The sequence below is a fragment of the Penicillium canariense genome (genome assembly GCF_028826845.1).
Source record: "Penicillium canariense strain IBT 26290 chromosome Unknown utg000004l_segment0_segment0, whole genome shotgun sequence".
NCBI lineage: Eukaryota > Fungi > Ascomycota > Eurotiomycetes > Eurotiales > Aspergillaceae > Penicillium > Penicillium canariense.
Window position 1 is genome coordinate 4,415,840 of NW_026622731.1, and position 25,341 is coordinate 4,441,180.

A 25,341-nucleotide genomic window follows, 5' to 3' on the forward strand; every position below is an offset into this window, starting at 1 on the left:
AAACTTGGGATAAGCAATGCCCCCCTCACCACCACTGCACGAGGCTGCTGCAGTGCAGGGGCCACCACATAGACCATAGACCGGGTAGTTCGGAGTATCGGAGTACTATGGAGGATAAGCTGTTTCCTTAAGTCGAGGCCGGGTGCACGCGATGTCTTTCCATGTTGAGCGGGCCCCCCCCCCGGCCGGCCACGCGGCCAAGAGGCTTAGGGCCAGAAGAGTAAAATGAGAGCGCTAGACTCCTCGTCACCTCCATCCGAGTATTATCCTATTCTTATATTTTTCCTATAATCGTCGCAAACCCGGTGGTTATCCGGGCCCTGAACAGGATGTGCCACTAACTCGCGTCCGAATAAAAGTATTGCAACCATTCCGGTCGACACTCCGGACCAAATCCCCCCATCTGCCCTTCTACAGAAAGTGGTTCGCCCACTTTTCCCGACCTCCCCCCAATTCTTCCTGGCCCGCCTCGTTGGGCCCCGCTAGATTTTCCGGCTCTCCCGGTGGAGATTTCGTCGTTCTCCCCAGACTCGCTGATCTCTCCTTTTCTTCTGCATATTTCCCCAGTACCGTGAGGCTATCGTCAGTCCTGCCGTGAGATCCTGGCTGAGAAGAAATAGCCTTTTACGGAGCGACCCTCTCAGCACGGCGCCAAGTGGAGTGGCGGTCATAGAGTGCTACTGTACCTCCAGCTACCAGAGACGACGTCAACGCCAACGCCCACTCGACCCTTCTCGACACCCCCGATCGCAGCACAACTGAATGCGCTGAGCCCGGCGATTCACGATCGGGTTCTCTCCCTTGTTTTTTCTTCCTCCCCACCCCCTGTGAGATCTATACGCCGGGACTCGAGCGCCTACTCCCCGGCGCTCCCGCTATACCATGATGCGCCTATCCAACCGATTCTACGCCCTATGCGCCGTGGCCGCGTGCACTATCCTCTACTCCGCGTGGTTTCTCACCTCCCGCAACTTTGGCGACATTGTTCCACTGACATCCGAGAAATTTCGCACGGCGACCTCGTTTGACCAGCGATTAGTGGTCTTCGGAGATTCGTGGAGCGATAACGATACGGGGGATGAACGGGGGCACGTATGGACGGATCAGCTTTGTGAGATGGTAAGACGTGCCGATCCCCTCGGGAGAAACCTGTCTAGGAGGAACCCTCTCCCCCTTTAAAGGACAAAGTACTGACACATTCCATCGCCGCAATCTAGTTCTCATGCCACCAAGAAAACCTCGCTCAAACTGCAAAGTCCGCGCTCAGGGGCAAATACGCCGGCTCGGTGGTAGATAACGCCGAGCTCGACCTGTTCGGCCGCCTGTCTCAGACCAAGCTGGCTGATTTTAAAGGCCAGCTTCAGCAGTGGCTGGATGCGGAGTCGGCCTCGCTGGCGGGCCTGACCGAGGAGCAGATCCGCTCGCGCCAAGAGCGCACCATCTTCGTCGTCTCCTTCGGTGTCTGGGACATCTGGAGCCTCGTGACCAAGGATTACAATACGGCGACCGGCTCGGTCGAGCGGCGCATCTCCACGCTGGTCAAGCAGCTGAATTACTTATCCGAGCGCTGGGGCTCCGGCTCTGACAGGCTCAAGGTCATCCTGACACAGACCGTCGACGTGACCTTCCTGCCAGGCTTCACGGCCACTGGCGGTGACGAGTACAAGGACGCAGTGCGCATCCTGGAGACTTGGAATAAGGGACTGAGGCAGGCGGCGAAGGAATGGGACCGCGGTACCATCTACTTATTCGACACGAATGCCTTTGTGATGGATCGCATCCGCGATTGGCAATTGTATGCGGCGGGCATTGAGGAGGAAAATGGACTGGGCAAGAACCGGGATCCTGGGTGGGAGGATGTCGAAAACGCCTGCGTCGAAAGCGAGAGTGGCTTCCAGGTCATGATGTCAAAAGACAAGTCCAAGGTGAAGGAAACGTGTGAGCACCCTGACAAGTATCTATTCTGGTATGTCCCCGGTCCTTTTTTTTTTTTTTTTTTTTTTTGTCGTAGCGATCGACATGCTCGAATACCCATTTTTGCTGATTGCGACACACCAGGAACGATATGCATCTGGGACCCAGCGCCCACCGTCTCATGGCGACAGAGATCTACCATGGGATTGACGGCGTACTCCTGAACCCTGGCGCAGGCTCCGGGTCCACCTCCAAGTCGGAAGAGACAGTGGCCAAGAGCATCCCAGCACCCAAGCGCCACAGCCGACGGAGCTCTGCAGCTTAGACATTGTCATGAATCAAAGATCAAACCCAGCCCATACTGTTCCATGTTCCACGGCCCGTCTCACATCGAGCTCTGTAGAATGGGCGCCGGTATCCGCGACCAAACGGACCCTCACCTAGACCCAGCAGCAACATCGTCACCGGTGGCAGGGCAGGGGCAGAGCCAGACAGACACCGCCAGGATAGATAGGCCGAACGGGGCTCTTTCTCATGTCTCCTGTCTCATGTCTCATGTTTCAATGGACGTCTCGGATCCCGATGCGGCGTGGATGGAGAGGTTCCAGCCGGTTGGGACGGCGGACACGGTAGTACGAGCTGGTCAAATCCACCAGGGGCGGGCGACAGCGCAACCTCAAGTGACGAAAGGAAACGGCGCTGGCCAGCCACACTTGCCCTGTACCGCAGTACCGGAGCACTTCGGTAGTGGTGCTCTCTGGGTGGTATTGTTCCATCGCGATCGTTGCAACGGCGGGTGGAGCCTTCGATCGGCGGGAGATGAGATCATCTTCGATCGTTTCTGCCAGAGTGGAGCCCCCTGCGCACGGGCAGTGGGAGTGGTCGACGCTGTCAGCTTTTGCTTTGGCGCGTTCCGCCTGAATCAGCCGGGCCATGAGTTTGCTGCACTGCGGCTACCCGGTCAATGCGTGGTCGTGGTTGTCGTGGTGGTCGTGGGTTTCCTTTGGGGGTGCGGGGATTGCTTTTTCTTTACTGCTTGTGATTCAGGGCCCGTGTCTGATTGGCGGTCGCGCTGCCCCTTTGCCGGATCTGCTGATCTGCCTGAGCTGTCGGGTCTGTCGGGTTTGTCGGGTCGACCTGGTTTGGCGTGGATGGACGAGGTTCTTTGTTCGCCATATTTGCTGGGGAACCGACGACAGACCTGGCGGAGTCGCCCCGACCAATCAGGCCGCCCGACCCTGCGAGTCGCCGCATGCGGAGATGGCAGACAAAGAAAACAATGATTCTCCTGAGTTTTTGCGGGCCATCCATTGGATTCTGCTGGATCGTGTTTGCTTCGATGATGCGCTGGATCGCCAGAGTTACGTCTGACTTCGTTGCAAAAGTCCCTGGTTCCTGGCTCTCTTTTTTTCTTCGCCTGTCACTGCTACTACTACATCCACAGCTAATGTACAGTACATAGATACCAAAGCAGTCCCTTGTTCATATTAATTCCATAATTGCCCTTTTGATTTCCCTTTTGCCCCCGATGAGCCAAAGTAGCACAGGCAAACTATACCCAACTATACCTCACTATCCTCGCGGGGAGCCTGGGCTCGGTCAAAGAACGCGCTACAAGGCCAGCTCCAACCCACCAGCACGCCAATACTGCACCCACGCCGTTGTTAACAAAGGAAATCTCGCAAAAATAGGATCGGGGCTGCTTTGTGCCGGATTTTGGTTCTTTTGTCCCGTCTAGGGCCTGTCACCCCGGCCCCTCTACCGCTGCCTATCATCCTGGCACCTGAGCCTCCTCCTATCAGCGCGCCCGCCCATCCCATAGATCCTTTGTCTCTGCGCTCCCACCCTTCCATTCATTCGCGCCCATTCCCCATTCTTATTTGCTTTTCCACATCATCGACTCTATCGTGCTCATCCGCTTCTGTTCTTATTGACCCTCTTCTTTCATTCCCCCCCTCCCCCCCCCCCCCCCCCCCCCCTCCCCCGGAGCTGACCGGTGACCGCGCCTTTTCCTTCGCGTTGTATACTGTCCCGCATCACCCGCCTCCTCTCCTCGCCTCCAATTACCCATCGAGCGGTCTTTCTTTCTTCGCGACCCCTCCATTCCCTTGTGGTCTAATACCCCTCTTTTTTTAATTTCCTGCCTTTCATTCTTTGACCTCGCCTTCGACCTTCTTGTTCCCTTTCATTTTTTCATCGCGTCCATTTTTCGCCTCTCCCGCTGTCCGCGGCCGCATAGATAAATGTCTTACGACCGAGTGCTCCCCAACCCGGCGTCTCTGCGCTATGAGTCTGCTCCGGTATCCACGCTGCCCAGACCCAGCAATCTCCTCGACCACAAGATCATGAACGACCGCCTGCCCAAAGCCTGCATGGCCCTGCCGCATCGCCCAACTTCCGGGCCCATCCCAGGCGCCGATGTGGGCAGGTATCCCGACATTCGGTCGAGCGGCGTATCCCAGACGCACCAGCATCGAGCCTCGTATGGTCGGGTCAATGGGGCGCTAAAGCACGACCCGAGTGCGTCGCCCGTGCAGCAACACGTCAAGTCCGGTCCGATGATCTCGACCAAGGGCCTGGAGAGTGACCGGAGCACCTCGTCCTCCGGCAGCTCCAGCCCGGCCAAGTCAGCTCAGAATGAGAATGTGCAGTTCTGTCTGTGCCAACCAGACCCGAAGATCCCCCGCCCTCGTAATGGTGAGTTGATGCTGTCCAAACCGTCGCCCTATGAGCATGGCAAGTTCTTTCAATTTTTATAGGCTGGTGTGATCTGGTGCTTGCAGTTGATATTGCGACCAGCGCAGTGGCTCTGTATCTATGTGGGGACGAGTTGTGGGCAGGAGTATCTGGCTAACCTGTTTCCTGTCAGCTTTTATTCTATACCGTCAACACTACCAATCCATTGTCGTGGCTCATAACCCCGGCATGGCGAACCCGGAGATCTCCAAGGTGATTGGAGAGCAGTGGAGGCAGCTGTCGGAGCAGGAGAAGAGTAAATGGAAGGCCCTGGCCGAGGTTGGTCTTGCCCGGAATGCCCCGATGTATGCTGTACGCGCCTTGTTTCCTCATGCTCACCATATACTCCAGGAAGAAAAAATCCGCCATGCCCAGCAGTATCCCGCATACCGCTATCAACCGAGGCGAGTGGGCCGCGATGGCTCCTCTCGCAGCTCCGGCTCGGGCATCAGTCACAACCCCACTGGCGGATCAACCTGCAACCGGTGTGGTGGGCGCATCATGAATGCACCCTCGTCCCCAATGACTCCGTTCACACCAGTGGCCGGCCAGAGCCATCGGGGGAGTCTATCAGGCAACATATCGTCACACTTGCATACAGCCACTACAAGTGTGATGACAGCAAGCAGCTCGCAGTGCCGCGAGAAGCCAGAGAGGGGTCCACCCAAACCCATTCGCATCGACCAGATCGAGCGGCCCCGACACCGAATAATGGGGGAGGAAGACATGTCCCCCGATATCAAGCGCCGTCGGCTCTCCCACAACACTCTCAAGCCACCCACCCACGCACATCGAGACCGCAGCCCCGAGTCACCATACCCACTGACTCCGTACAGCGCATCTGCCAACAGCAATCAGCCCCGCGGCATGCCACCAATGCTGCATCCGCATCGCCCATACGGCAGCGCTCCAAGCCAAGCCCAACCAGTCCCAGACCCAAGCCTGAAGCTCCCGCCTCTGCAAACCGCCATACCCTCAACATCGCTGCCGCCCTTCTCATCCACCGATTCCAGCGTTGAAGCAGCCGTTATGACCATTCCATTCCTCAACAAAATCAAGCTCCTTGCCAAAATCTCCCCGACGCTCGTCCCGTCCTTCCGCGAGATCCAATCCCGCGGCCCCGTCATCGCCGTTGACGGCCAGGACCCGGAGCTCGTCCAGACAGCAGTCGAGTATCTCGAACGCCTGCTGCAGAAGGAGGACAAGTTCAGTGTGCGCGTCTTTGAAGGCCCCGAGGTGCACGCGCCGCGGCCCTCGGACGTGGGGCCCATGGGCGACGCCACAGTCGACTACCTGAACACGATCTCAGCATGGCACCGCATCTCCGACGAGATCATCAGCTTTGTAAAGTCCGGCTCGTCAAGGACAAGCCTCGGCGGAGAAACACCCACCAAAACTAACCCAGACGCCATGGACACCGACACCAGTACCGACGGCTCGGCCTCGCCAAAAACAATTATCCCCAAAACTGCAGCTTTGCAAATTCACTCGCCCGAGTCGAGTGTCGGCTCCGACGCCTCCATCGCTACCCCCAGCACAACCGTCTCCACGCTCGCACACAGCCTGCCCTCCACGCCCATCGCCCTCGTCCCACGCTACCAGCTCACCACTGCCGACGCGTTCGCGTGCAGCGTGCCCATCAACGACTCGTACGCGCCCCTGGATCACTGGCAGTGGATGGCGAGTTTGTGGCGCGCATGCGTGGGGCCTGATATCACGGTCTATGTGCGGGAGTGCGCGCGAGGAGGTTGAGAGGGTTGGGGCGGTGGAGGTGCGGTTGGCGGATGCGAGCACGGTGGTGCTTAGGAAGGCTGGTGGGGGTGCGGTGGAGGAGAAGGCGTTGAAGAGGATGGGGTTTGAAATTGAGGACTTTTTGACGCAGTAGGGTGTGGCGCGTATGAAGAGTATGGGGAAGTGCATGGTGAAGAGGTGCGATTGGATTGCATGGTGGATGTTTGACGTTTGCAATTTATTTCCTGTTAAATATAGATGGTCTCTAATTCGTGCCAATGGAATGGAGCTGTGCAGGACGGATGTTTGTGCCTTGCCTGGGTTGGGTTTGATATTGGATCTTATTGAATGTTGAGTGTTGAATGTTGAATGTTAAATGTTGAATGTTGAAGATTGAAGATTGGATGGTACTTCTGTTGTAAAGCGGCCCTGCGAACTCATAATGCTTTCAGCACCACGCTAATAGTTCTTTCAGGACGTACTTCAAGATGGGTAGAACGACATGCAGAAAGATATCTCCAAAGAGATGAAGCTGAGCCGTCAACCACTCGAGATGTCCATGTCACTGGCACTGGCTCTAATTAGCAACCGTGTTGATAGGGCTCGGCCACCTCGAAATGCCTCGAAATCCCGGCGTCAAAGTCCTAGTAAGAAATCGGAATCGTGGACACCTTGACTACCCGAAGGGAGAAGATAGAGGGGAACGGCATCGTTGGAATGAGATGCTAAATTCTTTCTGGGCATTAGTCTTTACTACTACTTTTCTATTCTCTTCCTTTTCCGTGATATAGATTTTCCTCTTCTTTCGATCTATTGTTCTTTTCTACTTAAAAGGACTATTATTCGACGCTATGTCTATTCCTGATTTATTCACGAATAGAAAGAAGGCAAGCTCATAGTCCCCATTATTATCGGCGAGGCCGTCGACAAATAGAGAAAGGCATTCTTTAGGGGCGACATGCCGGTTCGACCAATGACAACATTGATAAAATCAAGAGATGGTGGATTAGGTATTACCTAATTTAATTGTTGAGATTGAAAGGAGACTGATCAAACGCCTAGGCACTGTAATCATTTGGGAGAAGTCCAGCTTCGGTCTCGCGAGTCAAGGAGGTCTGATCTGTGTGGAGTGGATGGCTGTCAACCACGGGAAACTCTGCGGCCCGACCCCTGTCACCCCACGCTGCGTCTTGTGGTGTCTGTTGCAGAATAAAGGTACTGACAATGGACAATACGAGAAGGCAGAAATATATCGTCCTAAGCTGCCTGATGAGAGCATTTACTTGACGTGCTTGCCAAGGCACGAGGTACTGTAAGAGTCGAGTCGAGTCTGCCTCGGCGGCTGTGGCAGTGGCTGTGCATAACGTGTCGCAGGCTCGGCCGGATCTGCCAAACCCGCTTTGTCCTCTCGACTCAGCGCGAGACCCCTCCAGCAGCACACATTGCCGGAGATGTAGGATGCCTACATGTTTGGCAAATTCAAGTTACTGAACCTCCCTTGACACTTCTCCCGACGACCACTGACAGTTAGCGAGGCCGCCTATACGTTGCCTCTTGAAGGCGCTGTGTTTCCTCGATCTAGCGATGCCGGACAGACATCACAAGGCTGGGCACCTGGGTCAAGAAGCATGTGTCGCAGAGATCTTATCCTTCGATGACAGAAAGAGAAGTCGAGGCGATGCCGATACCGACGATGATAGCCCGATGCCCAGTACATCGAAGAGACGGAGGCCGGACGACGACTTCGAAAGTGACGATAAAAGAGACCAAAAAGGCTGCACCCCAGGCACGTTCTCACATGACGACTACACAGTTGGCTGGATCTGCGCGCTTCCTATAGAGATGGCCGCGGCAAGCGCTATGTTGGACACTGTTCACGAGGCGCTTCCAAATAGTCAAAATGATACCAACACGTATATCTTGGGGAATATTGCCATGCACAACATTATCATTGCATGTCTGCCATCGGGCCACTATGGCACAAACAACGCGGCGACCGTGGCGAGCAACATGAGCCGGAGCTTCCCTTCTATACACGTACGCCTGATAGTCGGTATTGGTGGGGGGATCCCTGGAAAAGCCGACATCCGACTCGGCGATGTTGTGGTCAGCGATAAAGGAGTGGTGCAATTCGACTTAGGAAAGACAGTTGGGGAGGGTCATTTTCAGGCGGACAGGTACTATGAACAGACCCCCAAATGCGCTCCTGACAGCCGTCGCCAAACTACGAGCGGATCATGTATCAAAACCCAGCCAAATGCCGTCTATCCTTTCCAAGATGCTTGAACAATACCCTCAGATGACTAAATACACCCACCGCGGTTCACTGCAAGATCGTTTATTTGATGGTACATATGACCACATCCAGTCGATGGACAGCTGCGAGCATTGCGACACATCCAGATTGGTGAACAGGCCCGCCAGACATAACACTGATCCGGAGATTCATTACGGAGCCATCGCCTCTGGAAACCAGGTCATGAGGAATGGGAAAATCAGGGACCAGCTGGCACAAGAACTCGATGTCCTGTGCTTCGAGATGGAAGCAGCAGGAGTAATGGACAGCTTCTCATGTCTGGCCATCCGTGGAATTTGCGACTATTCGGACTCTCACAAAAACAAGCAATGGCAGGAGTATGCAGCAGCAACGGCTGCGGCATATGCCAAAGAGCTTCTCTCCGTCACACCAGCCAGCGGGGTCAAGAAGATGGCAAAGTTACTTTCAGCTGACACTGGTTGGTGCTGTCTAGCTCTGCTTCTAGGTTATACCTCGCTCACGTCTATATCCAGATCGCCAAAAGCATCTCTTGAAGTCTCTGAGGTTTGAGCAAATTGATGCTCGCCGCTCAGGCATTAAGCCTAACCATGTGGAGACATGCCAGTGGCTGCTGACACATTCCGATTATTTGGACTGGCTTGATCCAAAAAAAGCCGTCGAACACCACGGCTTTCTATGGATAAAAGGAAAGCCCGGTGCTGGGAAGTCGACGATCATGAATTTTGCCTATACACAGGCGACCAAAGACAAGGCGGGCACAGTCATCTCGTTCTTCTTCAACGCACGAGGCGACGTTTTGGAGCGGTCGACTACTGGGATGTATCGTTCTCTACTCTTTCAGCTCCTGACTGCGCTACCAAGGCTCATCGAGGTGTTCAACGGGCCGGAACACAAGGATAAACTCGACGACTTGCACGAGAGTATTGTGAATCAGAGCAGGCATCCTGAGTGGCAAGTAGGGGTACTCCAGGGCTTGCTGCGGAGTGCAATAGCGAGGATCGATCAACAACCTTTGACGATCTTTGTTGACGCTCTTGATGAGTGCGACGTAGATCAAGTGGAGGAGATGGTGGAGTACTTTGAGGGTTCCGGACAGTGCGCTGTCTCGAGCGGAACACGACTTAATATATGTTTCTCTAGTCGCCACTATCCACATATCGACGTCCAGTACGGCCGAAAATTGACCCTAGAACTTCAAGAGGGACACGAAACGGACATCGCCACTTACATCCAAAGCAAGCTCAGAGTTGGGAAAAGTAGAACTGCCGAGGAAATTAAAACCAAGATGCGGGACAAAGCGGGCGGCATCTTCATGTGGGTTGTTCTAGTTGCCGAAATTCTCAACACAGAATATAGAGGCGGCCGGATCTTCGACGTGAGGAAGCGGCTTGATGCGATACCAACCAAGTTGAGCGACCTCTTCAGGGAAATACTGTGGAGGGATCAGAAGAACCTGCAAGATTTGCAGCTTTGCATCCAATGGATTCTTTTTGCGAAACATCCGTTGAAGCTGGAAGAGTACTACTTCGCAGCCGTATCTGGATTGAGTCCGGATGAGTTGCGCGAATGGGACCCGGAGGACGTCACCAGAGACGACATGGGCAGATTCGTTTTAAGTTCGTCGAAGGGACTTGCAGAAACAACCAAGTCTAAGAGTCCGACAGTTCAGTTCATCCACGAGTCGGTGCGAGAATTCTTTCTGAAAGATGGCATACGGGAGTTGTGGCCCGACCTCACAGCAGACTTCCAAAGTTTGAGCCATGGTCAACTACAGCAATGTTGTCATGCCTATCTCAAGCTCGACATCTCGGCCTATGTTCCCTTCGGAACGCCACTCCCAAAGGCAACCTCTGACCCGGCAAAAGATCTGCGAAGCTCGGTGTCAGACAAGTTTCCATTCCTTAAATACGCAAGTCGCCATGTCCTCTATCATGCCGATGCTGCTGCGAATGCATTTCCGCAGGACGAGTTCCTGGAAGACTTCGACCTCGAAGCTTGGATTAATCTCGATAATCTCTTTCAGATATATAATAGCCGTCGTCACACGCCGACTGCAAGTCTTCTGTACATTCTTGCGGAGAACAACCTAGCAAAGCTCATTAGGACAGCACTCCATCGCGACTCGAGGATCAATATTCAAGGAGAACGGCATCGATATCCTCTTTTCGCTGCCTTGGCTAATGGACACCGAGATGCCGTTAAAGCACTGTTACAACAGGAGGCAAACTGTCCACAAAACGACATCTCTGCGCAGCTGGGATATGGGGGGGATTTTAGGGCTCGCAAGGGTCAGACGCCGCTGTCGTGGGCCGCCGAGAACGGGCACGAAGCCGTCGTCAAGCAGCTACTTGCTAGAGACGACGTCGACATCAACGCGAAGGATAACAAGTATAACCGGACGCCGCTATCGCGGGCCGCCGAGAACGGGCACGAAGCTGTCGTCAAGCAGTTGCTCGCTAGAGACGGGGTCAACATCGACACGAAGGATAACAAGTATAACCGGACGCCGCTGTCGTGGGCCGCCGCGAACGGGCGCGAGGCCGTGGTCAAACTACTACTCAACACGGGCAAGGCCAATGTCGATGCAAAGGATAAGAACGACGAGACGCCGCTGCTATGGGCCGCCAAGAAAGGGCACGAGGCCGTTATCAAGCAGTTGCTGGCTAGAGACGGGGTCGATATCGACGCGAAGGATAACTGGTATAACCGGACGCCGCTGTCGTGGGTCGCCGAGAACGGGCACGAGGCCATTGTCAAGCAGTTGCTCGCTAGAGATGCCGATATCGACGTGGAGGATAACGACGGCCGGACACCACTATCGTGGGCCGCCAAGAACGGGCACGTGGCCGTTGTCAAGCAGTTTCTCGCTAGAGACGGGGTCGACATCAACGCGAAGGATCACTGGTATAACCGGACGCCGCTGTCGTGGGCCGCCGAGAACGGGCACGAGGCCATTGTCAAGCAGTTGCTCGCTAGAGATGCCGATATCGACGTGGAGGATAACGACGGCCGGACACCACTATCGTGGGCCGCCAAGAACGGGCACGAGGCCGTTGCCAAGCTACTACTCGACACGGGCAAGGCCGATGTCGACGCGAAGGATAACGATGGCCGGACGCCGCTACTATGGGCCGCTAGGAGCAATCAATATCTTGCCGAGAAAAGCCTAGGTCCAAACCCAAATATCCTTCAGTCTGGAGAAGCTAGGAGGAGTCATGATCTTCGGGATTACCAGATGCAGCTTATGCTTCTAGCGCAGCAAAATGAAAGGAGGCTAATAGCCAGGCGGGAAGAGTACGAGGCCATGGTCAAGCTCGCGAGCGGGCGCGAGGCTACGGGCAAGTTACTGCTCGACACAGGCAAGGCCGATATCAACGCGAAGGATAACGACGGCCAGACGCCGCTACTCTATGCCGCCGCGAGCGGGCACGAGGCTATGGTCAAACTGTTGCTCGCTAGAGATGGGGCCGACGTCAACGCGAAAGACAGCTCCGGACGGACACCGCTAATATGGGCCGCCGCGAACGGGCGCGAGGCCGTGGCCAAGCTACTGCTCGACACGGGCAAGGCCGATATCGATGCGAAAGATAACGACGACCAAACCCCGCTGATATGGGCCGCCGCGATTGGGCGCGAGGCCGTGGCCAAGCTATTACTCGACACAGGCAAGGCCGATGTTAACGCGAAGGATAACGACGATCAAACGCCGCTGCTATGGGCCGCCGCGAATGGGCGCGAGGCCGTGGCCAAGCTATTACTCGACACAGGCAAGGCCGATGTTAACGCGACGGATAACAACGGCCGGACGCCGCTGATATGGGCCGCCACAAACGACCAAACGCTACGGCTGTGGGCTGTTAAAAACGGGCAAGAGGCCGTGGCTGAGCTACTGCTTGATACGGGCAAGGCCGATGTCGACGCGAAGGATAACAACGGCCGGACGCCGCTGATATGGGCGGCCGCTAACGGGCGCGAGGCCATGGCCAAGCTACTGCTCGAGACGGGGAAGGCCGATGTTAACGCGAAGGATACCAACGGCCGGACGCCGCTGATATGGGCGGCCGCTAACGGGCGCGAGGCCGTGGCCAAGCTACTGCTCGAGATGGGGGAGGCCGATGTTAACGCGAAGGATAACAACGGCCGGACGCCGCTGATATGGACCGCCGCAAACAACCAAACGCTACCGCTGTGGGCTGTTAAGAACGGGCACGAGTCCGTTGCTAAGCTACTGCTTGATACGGGCAAGGCCGATGTCGACGCGAAGGATAACAACGGCCGGACGCCGCTGATATGGGCCGCCGCGAACGGGCGCGAGGCCATCGTCAGGCTACTTCAATCGACGAAATAGTGTACACCTTCTCTTCCTTATTTCAAAGTACTTTATATATTTTCCCCTGTAATAGCGTTACATGGGAGAGGCCCGGAGATGACATGAATATGTAGCTATTTAAACTGTTCTGGAGTTTTAGGCGTTTCTATATCCGGTTATTTCTAATCAGTTAGCTTAGTGTTGGGAGTTACAATAGTAGCATAAGACGTGTCATTTCTCTTGTGTCTTTGTTCTAATGTCTATCTGGCCAGTGACAAATTCTCGGGGTTTCCCATCTTCTCGTGCATGTGCCCCACGCTATCCAAGTTCTTCCATGTCTAGCTTCTGACATTGGGACCTTTGCTCCTTGTATACATGCCAAGGGGGTGGCCAGCTCCTACCAGGACCCAAACTTGATGTCAAAAGTGAATATGTGAACATCTGTTAACTACTGATATACATACCACTATCGAATTAAGATGCCTCAATGCCCGTAGAGTGTCAGAGAAAGGGCAGCTTTGGGGAATATCTCTGCCCTCTGTATGACAGACGGCAAAGACGAATTTGGAGAGGTTGGCATTCAGACCAACAGTGTGGATGTGCAGCGCGCCGTAGTTCTCAAATAATGAGGGTTCAAACAAAGGAGTCAAAAGATCAAAAAGATGTGCATCATCCGTGAATCGAACACGGGCCTCGTCGATGGCAACGACGAATTCTACCACTAGACCAATGATGCTGGACCTTGATGGCGATTTGATCACTCCTTCGCTATTTATTTTCTGGTCGAACACGAATCAAGGCCGAGCCAGCCTAGAAAGAGGAAAAGAAAATATCAGAGCATGCAACCGGGTAGGGGAAGGAGGCCCTTTATATACCTGAAATAAATAGTGACGGAGTCTGCCCTGGTAGGTAATTAGACACAGGTGCGGTCGCAATATTCCAAGCTACATTGCATGAGCGACGTCAAGCCGTGACAGAGTGAGACTGTGAGACTAGGCTAGAGGTCCGCCTGGCCGGGCCGGCCCGACTCGACCCTGTCTTATCCGAGCGCTTTGCTACTGCAAGGTAGAGGAAGAAGTAGTAGTTATCCAATAAAATTTACTATCGCTCGTCAAGGCTTATGATTGATCTAATGTGGTTCCTTTCTCCTTCTTAGAACCATGACACAATATAGAGTAACAGCACCAACAATGATTTGTCACAGAGGACAGGAGAGCTACACCTGGGTCCAATAGGCAGTAGAAGGAGGGTATGTGCAGTGACATGTTCGGAAAGTATGTATAGCCATAAATATGTACCGTAGCCATTCTGTCTTAACATAGGAATCAATGAATATATTTTCACAATATTAGTAGACTGGGAATATTCCTTTCCACCCTTTAAGGCGGAGCCCAAGATATCTTAAATGTATAGATCCATCATCTATCATCACCAATTCCCCTAAATTCCCAAAGATCCAATTAATATATCCAAATGTACGGGTCAGTTTCATGATGACGATTCCTCATCTGCACCACAGATATGTACAATCTTATCCTGTTTGTTCACGGGCATAGTAGCACCTAATGTGCCACAACCTTTTTCCTCAACCTCACCGCATCCGTGAGTATTCAAGCTAATTTTCAACACTACATCGCCAGCGGCAAGACAAAATGCATTATCTTCCGACAATGGACATAAAATCTCTCCCTCGAGCTTCCGCGCATCAACAACAAGATATGTATCACTCAAGTATCTGATACTGTCGGCGGTGAATCTGTTGATACTATACTCTAGTGGTACTTTGCTAGAGTTTGATTCATCTTCGAGGCCAAGGTGTACTTCAAGAGTTTCTGTGGCAATGAGACGAAAAGGTCTGTTGTGTTTCACAAAACCACTGACCAGTCCACCCTCAGGCGGGTAAAGTGTAGTACATGAATTCTCCGAAGTAGTCCTAGTGCTTGAACGTCGGTTGGTTGCCAATGAAGGGCCAAGCTTTGGCGAACCGCCCGACAGAGTAATAGACGAATCCAATGAAGAAAATTCTCCTTCTGGGATCTCCGAGACGAGCTCCACCGTTGTTTCCGAGGCCGATAAGGTAAGAAGAGTGCTTTCATTGGGTGGCGGACGGACAGGCAGTTTCCCTTGAGCTAAGCCTAGCAAAATATTCTGTTGAAGATTTTCAATGAGTATTTTATTGAGATTTTGCTGGAGGACTCTGAATTGTGGAAGACTGGGGAGTCTCCAGCCGGGGTAAAGCCGACTGTGGGCTCTTGGCGTATGCATTCGTCCATATAGTTGAATGAAAGTGTTGCAGAGAAAGCACGCGTCCTTGCTTGAACTAACCACTCGTGGAAACAGCTTCGAGGCTTGCATTTCACAAAATGCGATGATTTGAATTTCAGCGTGGATTTTGGGTGCTGAAAGAGCCGTTTGGGCTCTTTCATACCTGGCTCGGGCAGCTTTTTCATCAAGTCTCAAATTGCGACATAACTGAGACACACTATATTGTTGTCCCTTGATGAAACCAAGCCTGGAGAAACATGACTTTAGGTCAGAAAACTCGCTGGGGTTTATTTGACTCTCGAATGCCTTCTGGGGCAGGCTTGCCAATTGAATTTCCATATTTCGGACCAATGGAAATTTCTTTGCCGTACGATATAGTTGCCTGGCAGATTCCCAGTATCTTGAGACCTTTCTGATGATGTTCAATAGACTTGCCCTTAATGACGGATTCATGTGATTGTTCGAAATCGAGTCAAACAAATCGTACAAGTGTGGCGCTGTCTGTTGCAAGTGATGTATTCCTTCCACAAGATCACCCAGCTTATCCAGAGTTTGGTTCTTCACCCATCGATCAACTAGTTGTATGACCTTGTTTGCCTCTGAGATAAATGATGACGAGGTACCTGATAGACCTTTGCTATGAAGCTTCTGAGAATTAATCCGTCGAACATTAAATATCGCCTCCTTCAGTAGATTTTGAATGGGCGTCTTAGTTGCCTCCCGCTCGAGTCGCAACCGATGTAGTATTCGCGGTGAGCACATCGAGATAATTGACGCGAAAATGTCCCTTTGGATCTCATACTTGTCTGTAAATGAATTTTCAATGATGTTGATCTTGAAATGCAAAATAGTGATAACTAACCAAAATGTGAATCATGAAGGATGTGGAATATTTTGTCAAAACTTCTTTTCAGGTCTTGCAGAATTTCATTTCCATCGCCATATGTGCTTTTGTTGACGGCTAGAATGACATTTAAACTTGTTCCAGATGAGTTCTGTTCAACGCAAATTGCAGGTATGTGATCCCGCCCATCCTTGGCTTTTGCCAGGAATGCAAGAACTTCGGTTAGCCTACGCTCTTTAGAGAAAGGCAAGACATAATTTTCTTGGTCGATTGAGAACTGATTAGTTGTATTTCGAATGACTGAAGCAGGAACTTTGTAAAAGAAGGAGCTGAGAGCGATAGTCTCAGCACACGCTGTGGCGGGGGCTTGGGTTGTCTTCCACATACGAACGAAGAATGGTTAAAAGTGCCTAGGCCCGGGCGGAGCACTCTAGAAGGGAAGGGGAATCTTTGGCTTTATAAGCTGGCGAGAAGCACTGCAGATTTTAATGTACATGGTGGTAACTTGTCACTTAGGTATTTCCACGCATGATACGACAAGGTTATCTGTTAACGTGTAGGGAAAGACTACGGCTCGTCCAGTCTCTACAAAGAGCTGCAGGGTGTTGCTGGCGGTTATGCGAGATGCAGGCTGCCGATTGGCTTCCATAGATTACCTGTCGGAAATGGCGTCAAAAGCCCGCGGCCGATTGTATTGGCCAAAGATAGGGATTATGGGAGTAGCATCGGCCACACATGATGCGTCACATTAAATGACCCATATAGTAACCAGACATATCTAGATATTGTATTAAATGTAAAAGAATGTAAATTGAATAATACAGGATTATTTCTATTCCCAGGCTTATTCTATATATAGCCTACCTAGTATGTCTTAGAATCAGGGTCAAAAAAGGAGAATGGAAGAGTAAAGGCGGTGACCAATTCCCGGAAGTACTGTAATGATGATATGATTAGCGATATTTAGACAAGTTTTAAACTGAGGTATTATTGCTTTGTGTTTCTAGTGGTTTGCTACCGGGCTATGCTTTTCGTACGGATACCATAACGTGATTCATGGACCGGACATTCATGGGCCGAAAAGCGAGTCCCGCCGCTGACCTAGACCTTCGCCACCATCAGAAGGCGGCAGTGGAGAGGATGTCTTGATGTTTGACTCCTTGGATTCAGATGTACGTTCGTCCCCAAGAATCTCCACACTCGATGCAAAGCCAATGCGTTGCTTCTTGGGCACAGGACTTCCGGCTGCGCCCGAGCTTGCATCTGGTTCGACGAAAAGCGCACGCTTCGTCTTGGACTGACTCTGGACAGCATCATCATTGTGCATCAGCACCTCAACATTGGAAGCAAATCCAACGCGCAGCTTCTTGTCCAAGGGCGTAGGACTTTCCAACATAAGCGCACCTTCATCCGCATCAGACTCTCCCACCCCAGGCACACGCTTGCCCTTGCCCTTGCCCTTGCCCTTCGCTGAACGACTCACACCATCATTCTCATCATCCGGAACAGGCAGCCGATGCCGATCAAAGAATCCCGTCGGCCTCGCCAAATACGCTGCCGCAGTGCTTTCCTCCGGGCCCATCTCCAAGAAAGGCTCATTCTGGATGATTGCGCTCATCGTACCGTCATCGAGTAAACTCTTCTCCGCATGCTGCATCTCTGCTTCAGACATCTCCTTCCGCCGCCTCAGCATCCGGTCCTCCAGCGTATCCCGCAGCACAAGTGTTTCCACAAACACCGGCCTCGTCTGCCCGATCCGATGTGCGCGCTTAATTGCCTGGCTCTCCACGTTCGGTTGCCAGATCGGATTCACGATGAACACCCGCGACGCCTGGGCTATGTGCAGACCGTGCGAGGCCTGCCGTAGGTCCATCAGAAGCACACGGACATCTTCCGCTTCGCGAAAGAGCTTGAGGTATTCGGTGCGAAGCTCAGGCTTTAAGGTGCTGGCGTAGATGCGGAATTCGATGCCTAGTATCTCTAGTCCTTCGGCGATCCAGAAGGCCGAGTTGTTATTGTCATAGAAGATGATGATTTTTTCGGTGGCTTGCAGCTCGAGCACTTTGTCAAGGAGGTAGGATAGTTTTGCAGAGGCAGTGGCGAGGAACTGGGTCTGCTGGAGCGGGGATGTTGCGGGGAGCGTGTGGAAGAGGTTGCGCGTGAAGGTCTTCTTGGGTGATTTGTTGGTCTGTGGCTTGGGACTATGATTTAGCCGGCCCGGAGCGGCGCTGGTGCTACTGGAAGATTCGAGGGCCCCTTTAGGCGGGCTCCGTTGGTCGCGTCGTTCGAGTTCAGTTCGAGCTTTGATGCCTGCGCCAGCTAGTCCTTGCGTTGGATTGAAGGACTTGAGATGCTGGGTGACATGCTGCTGAGCACGGCGAGCTTGTGTGATGCCGATAAGCATGGGTTCCTTTTCTGGACTGTTTTGATCAAGTGCCCAGTGCGCGCGGTGGTCGTGGGGGAAGCCCTTGATGAAGATGCCAAGTTCATGGAGATGCTTGAATTGACGCCAGCTGCTGGAGGCCATTGCTACACGCGCAATGTCCATTCCGCGCGTCAATCGATCGATGTCTTCTATCGTCATCTTCTCCCGGTTTTTGTCCATGTATTTCAGGCTATGATCAATGGAATCCTGTGGATTGAGGTCGGAGCCTGCCCACCAGAACCCTGCTTGGCGTAAGTTGTTGATCGTTTGATTGAGATGCTTTCGGTTGCTGGGGTCGAAGATGTAATCCGGACCCTGACGCTCGGACGTGATCGAGTTGACAGCAAGGCCGAACAGGAACAAGTTGATGGATAGACGATCGTGGAAGGTTGGCTCGAGATAGACAACTTTGTTGTAGAGCTTTGGAATGTAAATTTCCTTGCTGACAATGTCTAATCGGTGTCGCACCACCAGACCTTGGAGGGTTGCTCGCATCGCCGGAGTCTTGCGACGCTTGCCATTTTTCCCGATCGGCTTGATGTATTTGGTCCAATCTGCAGGGTCCTCGGCCCGAGAATTAGACCAGGGCTGCAGATCTAAAAACTCGATCACAATGCGGCGGAGTCTATCCAGATCCTTTAATTCGTTATCCACTGCATTACCTGTCTTCTGCCGGCCTCGCAACGCAGCGGCAGTGATTTCTTCGGGGGACTCGGTGTCGCTGGTATTTGCTTCTTGCGAAGCAAGGCTGACTTCCACGCCGTATAGCCCAGTGGACGGTGTTCCCGAAATGACCCATCGGCGTTCAAAATGCAGCTGACTGAGCAGATGTATCATATTTGTTTTTGATCCATGACCCGCAACATTGTGTCCTTCATCCACAATAACTCGCAGCCAGTGAAGCTGCATAAGAGGCGAATCAACCTGCACGAGCCTCCCGCGCCGATTATGAACAGGCTCACCAGCTTCACGCTCAAACCGCGTCTTGGAATAGAGGACAATGTCATAATGCAGCAGCTCGTCGGCTGAGGGGGTCTTGTCCGATCCTTGGCGCAGAACCAAGACCTCTAATCCATCAGTATGGGTCTTGATCTCGCGCTGCCAGTGGTCCATCAGGTTGTTTGGTACAATGACAAGTGTTCCCGAGCAAAGACGAATTTTCTTACCCGGAGGTCGCGCGTATGACTGGCTGTGCCGACCTCGGTATCTGGTCTGATGCGGAGGAATCTCGTAGAAACCACGATTTGCCTCGCATGCCTTCATGCACCGATCGTAGAATCTCCCCTCTTGTTGTCGTTCAGAAAAGAAGATTCTCCACGGCTCAGAATGGCGTCCCGCGGCCGCAGCCGCCATATCCATGAGCGAGCCAGTTGTTCCCCTTATGGGGACCAGATCTGGCCTTTCTGGTGTGGACATGTACTTGATCGGGATTTTTGGGAAGTGCCCGCGAGTGGCCCAGATGACCGCTAGACAAATAAGGGTCTTACCGCAGCCCATAGTCTCAGCAAGAATACCTATTTCTCACGTGTCAGTAGCTGCTTCTAAAATGATTGACTCCGTGTTGAACGACGAGCTTACCTCCACAAGCCTCAGAGTACAGCACTTTATCGAGAGTTATGTAAGCGTCTTCCTTGTCGTAGTAATACTCACACCCCATCGGGGTCTGACACGCTTGCAAACGTGGATCTAGCATCTGTGCTGGCTGTGCTTCACGCTGGACCATAATGGCAGCTGAACGGCGCTGGTATGGAAAGAGTTGAGTCTTGAGGCCCAGGTCGGAAAAGTCCTCTTCTGACAACAAATACTCCATAGCTCGTCGGGACCAATCGTCCTTCATAGTCTCCACCTGGGGAGATGGGTTCTTCAGAGTATTGAAAATGTACCACAGTGACTCGTCCTCTGCACCGTTCAATGTGTCCGCATTTTGGCCATTGGGTTGATGTTGGCCTTCCCATGATCCGGGGGACGCGTCAATCTGCGCCATCACGACCTTCAGAGCAGTTCGGAGTTTTGTGATTGATCGCTGAGTATTCCCCCGGTTGGTCATTCTATGGTCGACATAAACTTGAACATTACTGCTCTCATTCAAAACATGTGTCCGGATCCAGCGATGTGCCTCTAGCAGAGCAATCTCTGGCCCTGGGTATACTGTCTGGGGATCTGCACTCCTCCATAGCACTCCGATTGGAATGTGTGATTCGAGATCATTGGGGTCTCCATCGTCTTGGTTTGCACGTGTTTGAGATTGACCGTTGATTGATGAATTCGAAGAAATACAGTTTGAGCTGGTCTCTGAAGGACTGGTAGCTGACGTACAAGAGGTGCTTTCCAAAAATTGAACAGAATGTACACCATCTGGGTGGAGAGATGCTGGAAGTGGAGTGGGTAAAGTCCGTAGTGGACCCGGCGCAGCAGTAGGGGCCGCTGCAGACGAGGGGACACCACCGCCATCATGTCCGCGGGACTCATCCATCATTCGCAGGCTATGCAGCCGAGAGGGGAGTGTCCAGGGACTCTCGCGAATGCATACTGATGAAATGTGGATGGAGAGACCCAAGTCCAGGTAAAGTCTGACGGAGCTGATATCGGGGGCGGTGGCAGATCGTTCACCGCCCGGATGGCTGAGTCTGGGGACCCACTTAGATCGGTAGTTCCCGGTTTCCAATTAGACGGTTCCTTCCGCCACTTTTCTGCAACGCATCTGCACATCTTCTGATTAGTCTAGAACACCTTAAAAAGTCACCTTTTCACTTAACACTGCTCAGGAAAATTGGCTATCTTGAGATGCCTGTATAGCATATAGAGGCCCACCCCCTTGCTCCTGCGATCTGGAGACGCGTTTTGCGCGCGTTTTCGTAGTTTGGGGTGTGGTGGGCGAAGATGTGTAAGTACAGGAGACAGTTTTGATTGGCTGCGCAGGAGGCACGGTAGCTTCCTTTGAACTAAGCCTAGTTAGCAAGTGCGACCGAGATGTCCGGTCCGTCTTATCTGTTCTGCACTCCCAGACTTTCATGACTTATTACTTTGTTTGAGTGTGGCAAAGAATGACGACTCTCCTTGGCAATGTCTACGTAGACTCCACGAGTCCCCACAGTTCGTGCGGCTCGGCCCACGGACACCGAAGTCCATCGCGGGCATGCAATTGTTGCTCTGTTGCTATTCCGTCGGTCCCGAATCGGCAAGCTAGCGCATGCTCAAGGTTCGGGGAGATGAGGTCGGCTCCTACTGGCTGCATACTAAGAACGAGGTTACAGGTCCATGTAGTCTCGCTAAGAAACTCCCCAAAACCCTAAAGCATCGGCGGATAGGATAAACGATTGACCCGACTCCCGTATTTGTATGTTTATATAGCCATCTACGTCGCATCTCGAACTATACTCGTGTGTCTCTTTCATTAGATTAAATTTGCGGCAGTATTGATTTTGGCGCGTCACTGTCTTTTTGGAGGCGGGCGGATAAGATCGAGAGAGAGAGTTATCGTATTCATTTAAGTTGCTATCCACTTATCTTGCTAGGCAGAAGGGGGAGGGTGCGGAAGCTTCAGCAGCAAACGAGATTGGACCTGTTCCATTTACACCGTCAACTTCCCCACTCCCAACTTTCCCCACCCCTCTCCGCTTCCCCTTCAGTCCTGCCCTCCTTTGTGTACTTATCCGACTTCCAGGACCTCCACCTATTTCTCACCCTCAGACCTTCCTTCTCCTCCGCAATTGTTTTCAACTTCATTTTTTGTCACTTGCCTCAGCAATCATCGTCTGCAGTTTTCCAAAATGTACGAATGTGCAACCTGCTCAGAGACCTTCTATCTCAGTTGGGATTGCGATGAGCATATGGACGACTACGATCACTGGGCTGAATGCGAGACTTGTGATCGACTCTTTCGAAGCCAGGCCGCTTGTAACCAGCACATGAATATGCTTGGGCATATGCGACCGAAGATTCCGTGCGAGAGTTGCGACCGCGCTTTTCAGACTCAGGCTGCTGCTAATCAGCACATGGATGCCCTGGACCACTGGAAGACATACTGCAAAGCGTGCGATCGCCACTTCCAAAATGAGAATAACATGCGCATGGTAAGTCCAACAATTTAGGCTGAGCCAACGAAACGTCAGGTTTTGATGCGAGCGAACAGCACCTTCGCTCGAAAATACACCGGGGAACAGACGTCCCCTGTCCCTTCTGCAAGGCCGGCTTCGTCACTGCAAGCGGAATGGCCCACCACCTGGAGACCGGTTCTTGCCCCAAGGCTCCCAAGCTGAACCGAGAGACAATTCTGAAGATGGCTCGGCACTCTGACCAGCATGGCCTGATTACAAACAAGCAGATTGGATGGCACGACGAGGGCCGAGTGGAGTACGAGGCCACCAGTGCTGCCTGGAATGGTCACCACTGGGAGTGCTACCTCTGCCACAAGCAACTCAAGACAGTGACATCACTCAACCAGCACCTCAACTCACCTGTACACCAGCAGAAGGTGTATCATTGCCCAAACCGAAAGAATTGCGGCAAGGAGTTTGTCTCCTTGGCCGCTTTGTTCAATCACCTCGAAAGTGAATCTTGCAAGATCATGCGCTTCGAACGAGTCCAGCAAGTGCAGCGGCAACTGACCGATGCCTTTTTGAACCGCAGGCTCCTGCGTAGTTTCTAAAATTACCCCTTGGACGACTTGTATCATTGACAGGATATCTTTCACGACCTGGCCCGCATTTTTGATTTACGATTTTCTTTTACTTTAGCGCAATATCACTTAACATTTTCTCCTGATTATTAGACAACGACCATGCAAGTCCATATATAATTTTCCTACCTACCAAATGGATGTTCACGTCTTTACCATTGGAATAGCCTGTACCAGCCATAGGAGCATCTTTCATATCGTTGACTACCTTACCAATCTCCACAGGCACAGTCACCATGTTGAGGAAGACAGGCTCTAACAGATGCGCGCCCGGTCTCATTGGTGGAAACCAGGATCTTTTGGCCTTCATCCCTCCTAATTTAAGTTCTTAAATTAGGTTTATATCAGAGATACCTTACGTTTATTTATTTATTTACAAATTGTTTCTAAGAATCCCTTATTGAGGGACCATCTATCAGCTCAACAAGACGCTGGGCATTCTGGATTGAGCCTCAAGGATCGCGGTGTGGGAGGGTGTGTCACGGTTAAGACTAATCTCGAGGGAATAAAATTATCGAGCACTGGGGTAGTTTTTTGGCATTAACAGACATGGACAGAAGTGACACCTCTTTCCGGGGACCCAGGACTTGACAGATACAATTTCAACATTTGACATTGCGATACTTCATACCCCGTCATCCCACCATAGATCTCCAGCCGGCCGATGTATGTTTACATCAAAGCGCCGATCTCCGCCCCGATAAGATAAGCTATCGCGGTAAGACCACCGATAAGCACAACCCCTCCATCATCATCACGTCCCTCCAGCATTCCCTCCCTTGCAGCATCAGCAGATACAATGACCGAGCCAGCACCCACAGGGCCCGAAACGGCCCTGATAGTCGGCATTTCCGGGCCCTCTTCCAGCGGGAAGACCACCCTCGCCCGCCTTCTACAGCGCATCTTCAACGGGGTGCGCCTGGCCCCGAGCTCAGGGGACACCACAGCCACAGACAGCTCGACGCTGACGACATTCATCATCCACGAAGATGACTTCTACTATCCAGATGACCAGTACAGTTCTCCCCCTCTCCACCCGACACACCAATTCCCATCATTCACATCACCCTGCTAACCGCACCCCAGAATCCCCTACACAACAACCCCCTCCGGCAAAACAGTGCAGGACTGGGACACCGCCGCCGCAATAGACACGGCCTTCCTCGCCCAGGCACTCTCCTACGTCCGCGCACACGGCCACCTCCCACCCCGCCTAGAAAGCAAAGAAGACCAAAACGAAGCCGGAGCCTCCGGCGTCCCAGACACGGTGGTGGACAGTCTACGCTCCGAAGTGCAGCGCCGACTCGCCGCCAGCACCGGCGCGGACAGACGCACGATCGCGTTTATGGAGGGCTTTCTGCTGTATAGCGCGCCTGGGACCTCGACATCTGATTCTGGGACTGGGACTGGGACTGGGTCTGGGGAGGGGTCTGCATCTACGCAATCCCCTGACCCGCACTACCCGAGCAGCCCACTAGCCCTGCGCCCCGTCCACGCGCAGATCCAGCTTCCGCTCTTCCTACCCGCGCCCTACAGTACGGTGAAAGCGCGCCGCGAGGGACGCAATGGGTACGTCACTATTGGGCCGGCGCCGGAGCCGCCCTCTGATGTGGTGCCTGGCACTGGCGACGAGGGAAAGGAGGCTAGGGAGGTAGACCTGGAGCAGGAAGATGATCGACCGCCGCAGAATTTCTGGACGGACCCGCCGGGCTATGTGGATGATATTGTGTGGCCGCGGTATGTGCGGGATCATGCGTGGTTGCTTGTAGGTGGGGAGGCGGATGGTGTGAGCGGTGATGATATCGTTGCGAGGGTTGGGGAGGGAGTTGATGTGAGGACTGATGTTGGTGTTAAAGTTGCACCGGGACGGGGTGCGGTGGGCATGGAGGTTGTCCTGCGGTGGGCGGTAGAGGAGGTATTGGGGGCTTATTTGGCCTGGTAGGTTTACCTAGACGAGACAAGATATATAAGGATGGATAGAGTTGGGGTTGTTAAGAATTAGAGAGCCGAAAACTAAGGGATGCTGAGGTCGCATAGGCTTATGGCCTTTCTAGAATAAGCTTCATTGCATACGGTTGTCGCGACGCTCGCAACCACAGAGAAAGCTAGGGGGTAATGGTACACTCCAGATTCTCTGAAGAAAAGCAACTTTTCACTCCAT

At 52.8% G+C, this 25,341-nt stretch overlaps 8 protein-coding genes across 8 annotated transcripts; 5 read left to right on the plus strand and 3 right to left on the minus strand.

Annotated features, from left to right (window-relative positions):
• Window positions 1-882: 882 nt before the first annotated feature.
• On the plus strand, window positions 883-2,239 carry N7482_007852 (uncharacterized protein; the record flags this gene model as incomplete). Its single annotated transcript, XM_056689976.1, has 3 exons — window positions 883-1,119; window positions 1,218-1,966; window positions 2,059-2,239. 3 exons carry the CDS (start codon window positions 883-885, stop codon window positions 2,237-2,239), a joined length of 1,167 nt encoding a protein of 388 aa, XP_056542405.1.
• Window positions 2,240-2,474: 235 nt separating this feature from the next.
• Window positions 2,475-2,849, minus strand: N7482_007853 (uncharacterized protein; the record flags this gene model as incomplete). Its single annotated transcript, XM_056689977.1, has 1 exon — window positions 2,475-2,849. One exon carries the CDS (start codon window positions 2,847-2,849, stop codon window positions 2,475-2,477), a length of 375 nt encoding a protein of 124 aa, XP_056542406.1.
• Window positions 2,850-4,157: 1,308 nt separating this feature from the next.
• Window positions 4,158-6,535, plus strand: N7482_007854 (putative HMG box transcriptional regulator; the record flags this gene model as incomplete). Its single annotated transcript, XM_056689978.1, has 3 exons — window positions 4,158-4,611; window positions 4,784-6,299; window positions 6,385-6,535. The coding sequence occupies 3 exons, from the start codon at window positions 4,158-4,160 to the stop codon at window positions 6,533-6,535; spliced, it is 2,121 nt and encodes a 706-aa protein (XP_056542407.1).
• Window positions 6,536-7,965: 1,430 nt separating this feature from the next.
• Window positions 7,966-13,007, plus strand: N7482_007855 (Pfs NACHT and Ankyrin domain protein; the record flags this gene model as incomplete). Its single annotated transcript, XM_056689979.1, has 3 exons — window positions 7,966-8,539; window positions 8,595-9,116; window positions 9,172-13,007. The coding sequence occupies 3 exons, from the start codon at window positions 7,966-7,968 to the stop codon at window positions 13,005-13,007; spliced, it is 4,932 nt and encodes a 1,643-aa protein (XP_056542408.1).
• A 1,842-nt stretch (window positions 13,008-14,849) lies between these two features.
• N7482_007856 (nucleic acid/nucleotide deaminase domain-containing protein) lies at window positions 14,850-16,462 on the minus strand (the record flags this gene model as incomplete). Its single annotated transcript, XM_056689980.1, has 2 exons — window positions 14,850-16,039; window positions 16,096-16,462. Coding segments are annotated over 2 exons (1,557 nt in total), but the record flags the coding sequence as incomplete, so codon positions are not given.
• Window positions 16,463-17,146: 684 nt separating this feature from the next.
• N7482_007857 (DEAD/DEAH box helicase) lies at window positions 17,147-20,978 on the minus strand (the record flags this gene model as incomplete). Its single annotated transcript, XM_056689981.1, has 2 exons — window positions 17,147-20,016; window positions 20,081-20,978. 2 exons carry the CDS (start codon window positions 20,976-20,978, stop codon window positions 17,147-17,149), a joined length of 3,768 nt encoding a protein of 1,255 aa, XP_056542410.1.
• A 1,294-nt stretch (window positions 20,979-22,272) lies between these two features.
• On the plus strand, window positions 22,273-23,150 carry N7482_007858 (uncharacterized protein; the record flags this gene model as incomplete). Its single annotated transcript, XM_056689982.1, has 2 exons — window positions 22,273-22,575; window positions 22,635-23,150. 2 exons carry the CDS (start codon window positions 22,273-22,275, stop codon window positions 23,148-23,150), a joined length of 819 nt encoding a protein of 272 aa, XP_056542411.1.
• Window positions 23,151-23,979: 829 nt separating this feature from the next.
• On the plus strand, window positions 23,980-25,122 carry N7482_007859 (ribosylnicotinamide kinase; the record flags this gene model as incomplete). Its single annotated transcript, XM_056689983.1, has 2 exons — window positions 23,980-24,194; window positions 24,267-25,122. 2 exons carry the CDS (start codon window positions 23,980-23,982, stop codon window positions 25,120-25,122), a joined length of 1,071 nt encoding a protein of 356 aa, XP_056542412.1.
• Between the last annotated feature and the right edge of the window lie 219 nt (window positions 25,123-25,341).